The following is a 13,550-nucleotide window of genomic DNA, read 5'->3' on the forward strand; positions in this document are numbered from 1 at the left end:
TGAACCAAACATATCTATAAAGATGCCAATATCATTGTCTAATCCTCCTAAGGTAGGGAAGGGATGTAGTCAAAACAATCTGAAGCCTCAAGGGAAACAAAAATGAAGCTTGGGTGGATTTTTTCTTTTCCTTACATAGCCTACATTACACCACTATTTTATGTAACATTATTTTCTTTTTCTGCTGGTCTGCAATTAGGCTGCTTAGCTGGTCTGTAATCTGTTTGTTTGTTGAAGTCTTTGGCAGCAGTTCCATGCAACCTGATAACAGGTTTGCATCACCTGCCAGACTGGGATGTTGAAGTTTGATTTCTGAAATCACGACAGTACAATTCTGTTATCATACATGACTGCTCGAGAAGCTAGAACCAGTTCTCACTGGTTACAAAGATTTGTCACATATCTGCAGTTGAAGCAAGTGCTGTTCCTTTCCTCTGGGTCACAAATGACCGGAACTAACCACTAGAGGAGTTGTGAATGCGATCAGCCCACCTCTAGCCTCTGTGATTTTGTTGTGGAGTGCTGTGCAGTCACCTCACAAGAGCAGTGTTTTAGTGAAAAGGAAGATGGGGTAGGGAAGGACTGTCTGACCAGTTGCTGCCTTTCACCATGCCTGGACTTTTAATTTTTCGCTCTCTGGCAGGACCCTGGTTTGAAGACACCTACTGTAGTTGCAGCAATGAAGGTAAACTTCTACAGAACACAGGGTGTAGGAGATGGGTACCGACAGGGGACTCAGTTCTGGAATTAACTGCTGACCGGTGGTCCCGAAGGGAAGGTTTGACTCTTTCAGTTGACTCTATATTGTCCAGGCATCCTCAGTAGTACTCATACTTGCACTGTTGGGCACCTTTGCTCAGAAAGCAATCACTGTGGGAGATGGAATTAGATTTTAGGCCTCTAGTCCACCCCCATACTCATATTTATTCAGTGATTTGAAGGAGCTCTTAATGGACATCCTTTGGGTTCAGAATGATTAATGTGAAGTCTGCTTAGATGCATGGTAGATGACTAACCATTTAGGTGGTGATTCATAGCTGGCAATTATAACGAATAGCTTCCCAAGATGATCAGATCAAAGTAAGCCACTTTGAGCTTAATAGATTTTGAGAGACAGATGGTGCCTAGGATCAACATACAAAAAAATAAACATATTTATCCTTGCCTTGCACCTTGTTGTGAGAATAATTTACAGTGACATCTAACAAAGTAACCTGTTTTATTGCACTCTGGTTATGATTTCTTTCTAAGTCAGCTAATTGCTTTCCATTTTACATGTTAATCCATAGCCAATTATCAATATTGACCAGATAATACTAGAATCTGAGGTCTTCTTGAGGTAGGAATTCATGCTTTGCAGGACGATTTCAGACAGAGTATTATGTGAAATTAAATTCAGTCTTGTGATCTGTGAGTTGATATAAAAGATTTTGAGGAGCATCTGTTTTTTTGCAGTCATTGAAAAATAAGTTCACAACATTCATTCTTTTCAAGTGGCATTTAACATAAACACATACATTTTTTTTATTATACCATTTTTCATAATATCTTGAATTCTCAGAAACCTCTTCTCATCAATTTTCTTGGAAGTCCAGAGATGTTCTTTATCACTCAGATTAAATGAATTTTGCATTAAAACATTTGCAACAAAACATTAAAAATTGTCAACTTTGTATCTAAACTGCCTCTTCTCATTAGGTTCACTGGAAGAATTTGTGTATAATGTGTTGGCTATTCAAAATCTAAAGAACCAGTATCTCCAGCAGAGAGGCTCAAATTGAATACATTCTCTCAAGACCTGGCCCATCAGCCTAATTCTCCCTGCAGCTGACAAAGCTGGTCCAAGATCAGTGGGAAACATTGTGTGTTGTGGAAATGAGGGAAAGAGATGTGTTTGTATTCCCATGTCAAATGTAAGGAAATAAACTCATCCCATTTTAAATCTTTTGCATGGAGTGCAATGTAATAACTCAAGTTTTTCCCTTCAGCGACCCCACTGCTGACCTGCCAGACCAAATCACTGCAAAATCAGGGACAAGACCTTTTATGGTGATATCTTTATTACCTAGATGCTATCCTCAGTTAGAACACTTGAGGTGCTGCCTTCTCCACTAGATCATCAGATCTATTCAAGCAGCACAGCTATGTAACTCCTCTGATCTGGGGCAAAAGAGGTCACAGGAGGAGAAAGACTCAAAAGTCATAAGGACACATTTGTTTAAATCAAGAGAGGCTACAAGATGTTACAGAGAAAAAACCTCTTTTCTGTTTCATTTGCCAAACTTCACAGATAGAACACTTTCAAAGAGAAACTTTCATTACTTTCATCTGTGATCATAGAACAGAATAACAGAATCACAGAATATCTTGAGTTGGGACCCATACGGGTCACTGAGACCAACTCCCTGCTCTCTTATGTATGCAAACACTTCTTAGGAATGCACTCTGAGTGCTTTTTTTTTTAAGAAGTTGATTTTGATCTTTAAACCTAATTTTAGTTGTATAGAAGTTTTGAAGTTATACAGACTGAGATGCTCAGAACTGAGATGCTCAGACACTGTAGCAACTGGACTGACTGGTATAATATATAGCCATCAAGCTAGTAGAATTCTCTTTATTTTCAGTTCATACAGATTTGTCATGACACATGGGTCTGTTTTTTTTGACTCTATCACCATGCAGCCTTATGTTATCTTTCTGCCATTTGCTCAAATTTTGGTAACTGCTATTAATGCTACTCTTGTATCCAAACCAAGTAATTCTCACATCAAACCGATTGAGAAATACTCTCGTCACACTTACTAGGTTTCACTGCAATGTATACATGCAATACATGCAACAAATTAATTTCAACTTTTTCTTTCCTCAAAAATGACTGGGGTTAATTGTAGTTTCTCCTTAGTCTTAGAACATTAAAATCTAGCATGCCTATACAAAGGCTGCATCCAATTACCTTCATCACCACTTCTAGTAGAGATGCCTCTCTAAGAGCAACTGATGTCAGAATACAAATGATATTTTGGTCCTTCTGTACTTCTCATGTGATGCTGTTCACATGCACTAAGAAATACAGGCCTTTTAATTGCAGATAATTGAGGAAAACAATGTACTGCAAATCTAACTGAGCAGTAAATGACTTTACTGCTTAGATATGGAAGGTTGCAGTAAGAAAACATACTTTTGCTATGCTAACAAGCAAGGTCTTCATATATGCTCAGTTGGCAGTGTAGCCTGTACAGACCTCTCTCTTCACAAAAAGGCAAAACACAGCAATATTGCCAGCTTTTGCAATGTGATGTGGCCTTCAGGATGCAATCTGGGAAACATAAGCTCTTTTTAGAATGATTTATGAGTATGTGGAGATCTAGGGAGGATAGGCGCTAACACAAGGGAGAGCTTTTATAATAGTATAATGTAAAATGTATCTTTTTTCTTGGAAAATATGATTGCAAACCCAGAAAGCACTGAAAATTCACTGAATCTTGTACTTGTTTCTGAGCTGTGCAAAGCTGAAGCTAAAACAGAGCAGGAAATTTCACCCTTTAAACCTTTATGATACTTCAAAAACATTCCCACAGCACATTAAGATGAATCCAAAGTCCTTTCACTGTTTTGAAATAGTCAATGCTGCAATATTTGGGGAGTTTAGAATTATATTATACCTCAAAGAAGTATTTAGGGAGTTGCCATGGTTGAGGTAGTCAAGTGGAAGTTGCACGTTAGATGTAAACATATGGCTACAGGGAAGATTCAGCTCACAAATTCAGCTATTTGTAGGTGTCTACAGGTGAGCAGAGTGCCTAGGCATGCATAACAGTTAATGGAGAGACAGTCCACACTTTCAGTAAAGTCTAGAGTTGTTCATATGAGTAAATGGAAGTGTCTACTGTAGGCTAAGCTGACAAGAAGAAGATTGTATCCACTGGCTTGAATTAGTAACATAGTCATTTTAGAAGCCACTTGTATCCCGCTTGGCTTCTTACTTTCCAGTCAGAAGGCGTGAATCTTCTATAGATCCTATATCATAACTGGTAGAACCATGTGGATGCCTCAGATACTCTATAGCCTCTCAAGTGGCACTAGATATCTGTGTTCAAGGAAATTAATCAAGATCACCTACATCACCCAAGATGGGTGTCTTAACCTTGAACTGACTCCCACAGAAGTGCCTATCCCAAGTGTAACAGTAGTGTGGTTATCTGGGAAAATCAGTTATGGACATCATTACAGATCTGCTAGTAGTTTGTTATCAAGGCATAGAAGTACATGACGTGAATCATCCTGCATTTCAACAAACTTGATTATGTCTGAACTCATTTACGTTACAGGAAATGGCAGGTTGGCTCATGGCTTTGAACTGAGAACCTTGGAGCGCTGTAGTGAAGGGAGTATTTCTCTCAGTACAAGGCAGCTGAAAGAATCCCAGAACAGCCAAAAGAGTGGAAGCCTGGAATGAACAGCCAACTGGCCCTAGCCCAAGTGCACAAAATGGAAGTGAACTAGGATGATACAAAGTCCTGACTGAATAGGAAATCATATGGCTTGGGTTCCAGTCCCTGATGAAGGGACATGCCAGCCTTTTGGTGCCTTTAACCTCATCAGACTGTACAGCACAGCAGCTCACAAAAATAAAGCATGGTCATGAGCAACTCAGCTATATGGCAAGGTAGTCCCTCAGTTAAGGTGCCTGTACTTCTTGAGGACGATTTCACCTCGCTATTTATTAAGAGGCAAACAGAGTGGTCGGAATGTATTGAAGGCAAGTTGGAAAGAGAACTTAGAACACCCTGCTGCCAGTATGTAAAAGTAGCATGTGCCTAACCTGAGAAAGCAGTGCTGCTTCTTATTAACGTCACCTCAGAATTAATGAGGAAGAGGGAACATGAAGAAGCAAAAAAAAACCAACCACTAATCTTGGTCCTTCATTGACTGAAGTGTAGAAAATGCTGCAGAGCAGCTGTGTGAGAAGACATGCCCATTCTTTCTCATAGCCCACAATGAAGTTAAGAAGCAGCACAAATCAAGTACATACCAAAAGGAGCAGGAATAACTTGAGACATAGTGAGCAGGAATAACTTGAGACATAGTATTAATTTCTGCAGAGGCACAAATTTTGACTGGACAAAGATGACACAGTTAAATGCAGGTAAATGAGACACTGGCAGTGTAAGTAGGGAAAAGATATAGATCTCTCAGACTTTGGGGTGTAAGTAAAACACTGAGGGATATTAGTGAAACCTTTCTTGTCTGAGTAGCAGTACTTGAAATTAATTCTTAGGAACACCAGTGACCCTGTCCCCAACCCTCTTTTCTGAATGCAATAGGCACTCATTGCTCAGCGATAGATATGCTTACAGAAAAACTCAGCTCAGCATGACCATAATGAAATAAAAATGGGTCACCTGCAGAATATCTTTAACAAGAGCCCGGATCAGAGGAAATGCCCAGGTATGCCCAGAAATCATATTTATAATTAACGGGAAACTTCAAAAAAAGCCTTAAAATGAAAAACAAAAATCTGAGAAAACTCCTTTTCCTCTGCTCTGATCTCCCAAGTAATAACCTGATTTTGATAAACCTTTGTGAAAAAAGGACACCTACAAAGAGAATTGGGAAATTCAGATGCACATTAACAGAAACTTCTGCAAGAGCAACAGACTGAAGGGACTGACCCCATGTAAAAAACATCTCACGTCTCTACAATCAGGCATTCAAGTAAGTTCCACCTCCCAAGAATTAATTACACTGACAAAAGGGGATGCTACTTACCTCACCATTCAAAAAGCAGTAAAATACTGACACAAAGAAACCCTGTAAAGGATAGAAAACAGTCAATTATTAAGCGTGAATTTCAACACACAGAATCAGTGACTGAGCTGAGATCATCCTGAGCAAAAACATGATCTTGTTGAGACCATCCACCTTTAAAGAGATTAAATTGGTACTGTACAACTTGATGAGAAAATAGTCTCTTTCAGCTCACAGGTGAGACATGACAGCTAGAATCTAGGCAGCTCTTCTACTATTAGAGGGCACTGCCTCTTCAGCTGTGCTAAAGCATATCTACAGCTTCCAGCTGCCTCCCTAAAACAGCATAAACCTCTCACAGGTACTATGGTATGCCTGCCAGATCTATATGGATGTCTCAGACACTTTCAGGGAGGTGCCAAATGACCTGTGATGGTCTTGTGTGGGCAAGCATATCATCAGGTTGCTTAAGTTGCTTAAATCTGAGCTGAATTGCTCTGTGGAATCTATTGACAGCAGTGACTAGACCCCTGTAATGACTGCAAAGATTGTAATGACTATAATGGAAGCTCAGATGACAACATGATGACACTTTCATCTCTAAACCTGTGAACAGAATCCTACCCATTTTGCCTTCAGAAATGGACTGTAATTATTGTCATCATAAAGGAGAGATTTCCTGTTTTCTTTCTTACACATTTCTTTATAACACTAACAATAACAAGTGTAGCATTTTTTAAGACATTGAGCATCAGCAGATAAACAGTACAATTAATTTTAGGGAATGAAAAATGTGGATCAGTTAATTAATAAAAGCTAAGGTTCCTTTGTTCATAGATAAAAAGGGACATTTCTCATTTTGGATACTCAGTTGTGATTTCTGGTGGGATGCTCTCTTTCAAAGCCAAACATGCAATCAGTAACAACAGTAACCCAAACCTCAAAAATTTTGTAATCCATAACCCTAGATTTGGCTTGACAGTGTGTGTGCTGCATATTTGTATTGATATCCTGGGTATCAGAGTACTTGTTCCTGCCCATATGAGAGAGAAAACATTAATGTCAAACAGTTCCACCCTAGTTCAGTAAGGTCTTTAAGCGGAGGTAAAGCTGTAGGACACATCTACAAATCCAGAAGGCTGATACAAATACTCATGTTCCACCACCTTTTATCCTGGCAGAATTATTAAATTAAGGGAAGGGAGGAGATAGGTATGAGTTCTTAGTTGGTACAGTCTGATAGCTGAGTGCATGTACCACTGCAACAGAGCTGGAGTGAGAGACTGAGCAATACAGCTAACATCTTAGTCAAGTGAGCCCAACTGGCAGGAGTTGTTTTCCCTTTGCTTTAGCAACACCTACTCTAAGTCTCAGATCACTGTGTGCTTTGCAAAGACAGAGGTTCCTTGGGAGGCTGATTTCAGGGGCAGTTTAGGATAAAGGCAACATCATCTCTCTCTCCCTTGGCTTTAGATGGAGCCCAGGTGAGAATCTGTAGCTATAGACTGAATATAGCACTGATATTAAGAGAGATGAATCCCTCCAGTACACACCTGAGAGATGTCCACTCCACATGACATGCTGATGTATCTATTATGTAAGCATGAACAAAGCTGACCTATTTTTAACTAACATTTCTATCATGGACTTAATTGCCATAAATTTCATGGCTGAAATGCACTGAGGATCCTTTCAGCTGTAACTGATATCAGCTGTAAACATACTCTCTTACCTGAAAAGATTGCAGGAAGGAATTGAAATAGATGAAAACAATCTGGGAAATGTCATCTTCACCAGGGTTGACAAAGAAAAGCATGTAGGTGATGCCTAGCAGAGGCAGAAGAACTAACGTTGCCTTGACTGCCTTCCTGTGGGCAGGAAATAGAAAACACAAGTGAACACAAGAAAAAACAACTGTGTTATCTGAACCACTGTAGATTGACCCAATCCAAATAAATCACTCCTTAGTGGAGAGAGTGGATGAGTCTCAGAGCAATTCAGAGGGGAGTGAAGTACCTACATCCGCTAGAAAGGGAACTGAGGTGTCTCCTTGAGACAGTTCAGCACCTGCACATGTCAAACAGGGTGAGAAGAAAACAAAAGGATGGCCTAAGACATATCAAGGCTATCTGAAATGTATAGTCACTGGAGGAAAGAAGCATTTTAAGAGAGAAATTCATGTCAACTTCTGTCCAGTGTCTACCACTAGTAAAGAGTTAGGGAACCCAAGTTCTCCCTGTGGGTACCTCCATCTCACAAGGCATGCTGCTAAGAGCATTTGCTGAGGATAGTAGTGGAAGCCTATATTTGCATAATGGCCAAAAACTCTGAGTTTTTTTCCCAGGCGGACATCCAAGTTTTAGACACTTCTCAGTCTGCCTGCACAGGAACAGTTCCAAGGTTTGTCACCAGATTATTGTGTAAACCAAAACGAAGGCTCCTAGGGTCCTCAGGCAATGAAGAACACCAGTTTCGTAGGGCTTGGGAGAGGCTGTTTAAGAGGGAGCCTATGGGATACCATGTCTGAAAGGCTGGATAGAGTTTAGCAGAGGACTATGGAAACAGTGACAGCCTCCACCTTGGGTTGTGAAGCTACAGGTGAGTTTGCCAGTTAACACTTTCTGACCAGTGCCTGATCCCTTGGAGAAACATGTTCTGAGAAAGTCTTTGCCTTTAAATCCTGCTGTTTGTCCCCAGACTGTGAACTCCAAGGGATAAACGGGAAACATTTTATATCCCTCCCTTTCTTTCTCTTCTTCCTCTAGACAGTTTCTTCTCCATTAATGAGGGTTTAATTTCGCCGAAGCCCTGAGATTCTCTGCAGGTTTGGTGAGCGATTTCTTATACCTCAGGGTGATGTGATAAATGCACAACTTAGCTGCTGACCAAGGCAGGAATGCAGTGCTCATGAGACCTGTTCTATGCCCATCTTTTGATTCTGTCTGGAGTGTAAACGTTTTCTCTCTTTCTGCAACACCTGCACACTCAACTCAATTGCTTAGGGCTGTCTTACAAATAATCAACAAGCAGGCTGTACACAGTGAAGCACAGTGATTATTAACAGAATTATGAAGGGCTAATCTTTATTATTGGTGCTATAATAGTGTCTTGGGATATCAGTGCAGAACAGCACCTCATTGTGCTAGGTGCTGTACACACACAGAAGACTGCAATTTTGCTAAGTCTGTAAAAGTCTCTGTATAATGCTGTAACAGGTAGACAAAGACAGGCAGGTAGGAAAGCAGGGGAGCACAGAAACATCACCAGTGTCATGATAGAGTAAGAGTCTGAACAATATAGCTGCCACGCCATTTAATACCTGCTTAACAAATGTTTGTACTACTCAGCTTTAAAGCAGCAAGGCCTGCCCCAGGCTTTTCTGGAATTGTAAGGGTTTCTATTTAGGCTGTGAAAAAGAAGTTTCCCTCACAGAGACTGTAGCAAGGATAAGATCACCATCATCTGTTCAAGGATGAAGGCAGTTACTTCAGATTGCCTCAGAATCTAATATTTCTAATGCTCCCTGCAAACTGTGGAGGGATAAAAATGTACTGGAATTTGAATAAGGGCTTTTCCATGCTAGTTTTAGTGCAATGGCATAAGGTTTGAGCAAGAAAAAGCGGTATTTTCTTCTCTCATTTCTCAGGAATCATGCAGAGAAATGTCTGAACAAGAAAATCAGACTTCTACATTAACTTCACGTTTGTCTTCAAACCCCAGACAGGAGTGAAAAGAAGGAATCATGCAAAACAACAAAACCCCATTATAGCAGCAGAATTGCCTTCAAAGTCAAGAGCAGGCTAAATTGAGGACATCAGGATTCAAGCATCTGCTTGAGACACTGAAATTTTATCTCAAAGTGATTTAGAGGATTGAGACCAATCTTACTGTGCTATTTCCCAGTGTAAGGACCTGTCTGTCCATAAATGCTCCAAACCTTGCAAGATACTGCAAATGCTAACAGACTGTTTAGACTGATCTAAGTCCACACTGCTGCTGGAAGTGGCCAGACCACATTCCTTCTGTTGCCCTGGGCTAAACATTCTTGTCTTCTCCTTTCTGCTGTACTGGTGCTTGTCAGGTTGCATAGCCAGCCAGCTGGGGGAACTGATCTACCTGACAGGATACCCCATATGAAGGCAATGATTTGCTGAGGATCAGTTCTGTGATGCAACCCACTGAGTGGTTACACAAATGCTTGCACCAGCTTAGAAGGGGCACAGTTGCCCTTCATTCTCATACCCTACACTTAGAAAGAACATTAAACCCTACTACAAATACCTGGATGCACACAGTAATCATCAGTAATGGTACTGCTATTGATTATAGATATCAGTGTTTTGGCCCAGGCTCTGATCTTCTTTTACTTCTCGCTCTGCTAGGATATTAGTACGAACAAGGATCTTAATATGCATGATTTATTGGGTAGTCTTCATATTGTATTGTTCTGTACCTACAAAGCTAGAGACTGGGACAGAGAAACAACCTACTAGAGACCACACAGTTTTTCACTGATCTAGCTGCATGAATGGCCTAGTCATCAGTGAAAGAAGTTGTGATATATTTATATAATATGTATGATTGTGTGCATACAGAAATTGATAAAGTTCCTATCCCTACTTGAAATCAAATCCTTCTGATTTCACTGGAAGTGGGAAATTTCATAAGTGTGTTGGCAGCATGTGCAAGCCTGAAGGGGGTGAAGAGGCTGCTGACTGTGGTGGGGCACATGGCTGTGCCTGTAAGCCTAGGCTGTTTGCTTTGCTTGGACATTGAAATAGAGTGGACAGACAAAATGCAGGTACACTTTCATAGGCAGCCTGCAAAAATAAATACTGTGTACTTAACTGTATGAGCTCAAAGGGCAAGAAAGACACCCTCTGAGATCAACAGTGGCATCTGAAAAGACAAAAATGGGACAAGGGCAAGACAGGCAAGGCAGTTCTTTCTTAACACCGGACAGAGCAAGAAGCACCAGCTGCCTTACCTGTACTGTATTGTCTCTGAAGTGGTTGAAGCTCTCAGCTTTGTCATTAAAATCCTAACTATATTAAATAGAAATACAAAATTTATCTGGAAAAGAAAGAAAAGAGAGGAAAAAATAAGAATGCTGAATCAAATAACAGCTTAAAGGATGTGATACTCCTTAAAAGGCACATTTTGCAATTCCAATCTGAAAACCGCCTTTTGGTTTTACCACTGATTGCAACAGACTCAGAAGTTTACTAGCAATATCAGACTATGCAGCAAATATCCAACAGCTATTAATGCTTTCAAAGCAGCAATGAAAATGGAGTACAAAATTCAAGGTCCCAGCAAGGTACTTATTTTTATTCTCTAATACTCCCTTCCTGGGTGCCGCAAAGAACTAAAGGTGGGATTTGTTTGGCTACTCACCTTTGTTTCTGATTGAGCTCATCCAAGACTCTCTGCACAGACCTTTTGGCAGCATTGTGCTGTGTTGTTATGACAGGCATTTGAAACCATCTTTCCATTCCACAGGAGGCTGTAATGGTTAGGTAGGGCTTTCCAGGCCTACAGTACAAGGCTGCAGTGCAGAGATCTGAATGTGAGCTAGCCACACTAGACTCCCTTTCTATTCAGTGAAAGCTACACCTTACACTTGCAAGAGACGTTTAAAACAGAGCAGATGAACCATACCTGAAAAATCCTTATTTTTTTTTTTTGCAGTCTTTAAAGATGAGATGATTGTATTTACCACTACCCTTTTTAATCTGCTGAGCTAGGTAATTATTATTTCTGTTACCATATCATCACTGAGAATTGAGTTTTGCTCTAATTGCTGTTGTTGTAGCATTGCTAGCAACCTTGTTACATAAATTTCCTCTCAGTGTAAACACAAAAGAAAAAAACCCCAACCAACCAACCCTGAAAAGAAGATTCTGGATTATAGACTGTGATCAGCAGAGGGATTTAGCACTGAGGAGCAAGTTTTGGGTTGCTTTCAATACATGAAGTAGGGTGGCTTACAACATACTGATCTGTCTCAAAATTGTTGACGATGTACACTGTCAGAACTACAGAAATGTTATCTCAGGACTGCCGAGGTCACAGCCTGCGCTTTTGAGAAGACATTTATCTCACACACATTTCCAGAGCATTTTGAATGGAATGATTCTATGATTGACCTCCAACTCTATGAATGCTGTAGCAGAGCTGCTAATTTAAAGGTGCTCTCAAAATAGGCTGATATTTTTTCATGCAGTGTGGTATATTTCAATGATTGCAGCATCTTGGCATCCATCAGATCATCCCCTGCAGTTCTTTAACATTATTTATAAGAAATAGTACAATAAGCACCTGAATAAACACTGGGAGACTGGCAGCATTGGTAATCATGAACATTAAACACTTATTATGTAAGATAGATACAAAAATGCTGCTCTAGGAGTTAACGTGACATTTTTGAATTATTTTCTTATCAGAGCAGGGCTTTAGGAAGTATAATAAATAAATAAAACAGTGTAGTTTGTATTTTTTTGCTAGAATTCTCTTTGTCATACTTAAGAGCTTGAAGTTAAACGGTTCTCTATTTATCACAGCCTAAACCAGCTTCATATCACTGGTTTGACTCGAAACTTTAACTCCTCACATTGATGACTACACCATTCCTCAATTCACAAAATGTTCAGGCAACTTCTACTGATGAGGAGGCAGATGGGGGTGTCTATCCCACAGAAAGAAAACTTCTGCCTCTGAAATTCTGCTACTAAATCTGGAGGTTCTTTGTCAGCTCAGAGCTAGGCTTGGGTTATTTCTACCAAGGATGCAAAAAGGGCACTGATCCAGAACTTGCCACTTTGGCAATCGTAATGGAAGGTGCCAGATGGAATTATACACTCTTAGGGAAGGGTAAGCTCCAAATATAAGTAGGACTAATCACATGGGGTTAACATGATGAACTGGACAAGAGAAAGCATTTCAAGTTTCATGAGTCGTAATTTGACGTGGCAGGAGGGAACTGGAAATTCAAATTGCCGCAGGCTGCATCAGAAAAATTAAGAATTTTGATCTTCTATGAAATTAAATTGCAGAAGCGTGATTCATCAGTCCAGAAGGAGAATTGCTAGCTGAAAAGTTTGGAAGTTACTTTACTAGAAATAGCTTTTTATTCTGCATAAATTGATTTTTCATTCTCCCGCTCTTTCCCCTAAGATTCCCCTATTCGAGGGTTGCAGAAAGAAAACATTGATGATATACAGAAAGGATGTATTAATACTGCTCACTTAAATTTTCATGTATGTTTGTGCTGATCCCTGTGACAGCTGGCTAGCTCATCTGGTTGGCAGCAGTAATACTGACTCTCAGTTGAAGCTTGCTTGTGCTGGGTACCACCAAAATCTGAGCATCCCAATGGAGGCCACATACAGAGAGACAATTCAGCTACCAGGAACTTTCACACAGTGACGGCCTATGGGTGGCACTGGTCCATGTGACACAGGGCTGGTAAGAGACCACAACTGTCTACGGCAGCAACAGGAAGGCAGACACATCAGCGTTTACTTCTAAGAAGCTGTCCAGTGTCAGAGGAAAGCCTCCTGGGGCATTATTTCTGTAATATTTCCTAGGAGAGAGGACATTCACCACAAGTCCTCTTCCTAGTTCATGCATTGAATATCCTTAGTCACTTGGGCAGTGTTCAAGCCTGTGAGCCCAAAGACAGACACTAAAATCCACCTGAGGATGTACTGAGCAATCCCAAGTCTTCATTTCAGAGTGACTGTCACCCTTCCTCTTCCACTAATGTTTGGAATCATGTACTTGTCAATGAGGTGTATGGT

The 13,550-nt window shown here is 40.4% G+C and overlaps 1 protein-coding gene across 2 annotated transcripts in view; it reads right to left on the reverse strand.

The window, feature by feature from the left end:
- The window catches only part of CRHR2 (corticotropin releasing hormone receptor 2), a gene marked incomplete at both ends in the record, with an annotated part of 152,087 nt that overhangs the window by 6,649 nt on the left and 131,888 nt on the right, over positions 1-13,550 (reverse strand). For both annotated transcript variants that reach the window (XM_080610096.1, XM_080610097.1), the window contains 3 exons: positions 5,770-5,811; positions 7,481-7,616; positions 10,736-10,821. In XM_080610096.1, the coding sequence (XP_080466222.1) occupies positions 5,770-5,811; positions 7,481-7,616; positions 10,736-10,821 (264 nt within the window). The remainder of the gene's footprint in view (positions 1-5,769; positions 5,812-7,480; positions 7,617-10,735; positions 10,822-13,550) is intronic.

Source organism: Psittacula echo (genome assembly GCF_963264785.1).
Source record: "Psittacula echo genome assembly, chromosome: 2".
Taxonomy (NCBI): domain Eukaryota; kingdom Metazoa; phylum Chordata; class Aves; order Psittaciformes; family Psittacidae; genus Psittacula; species Psittacula echo.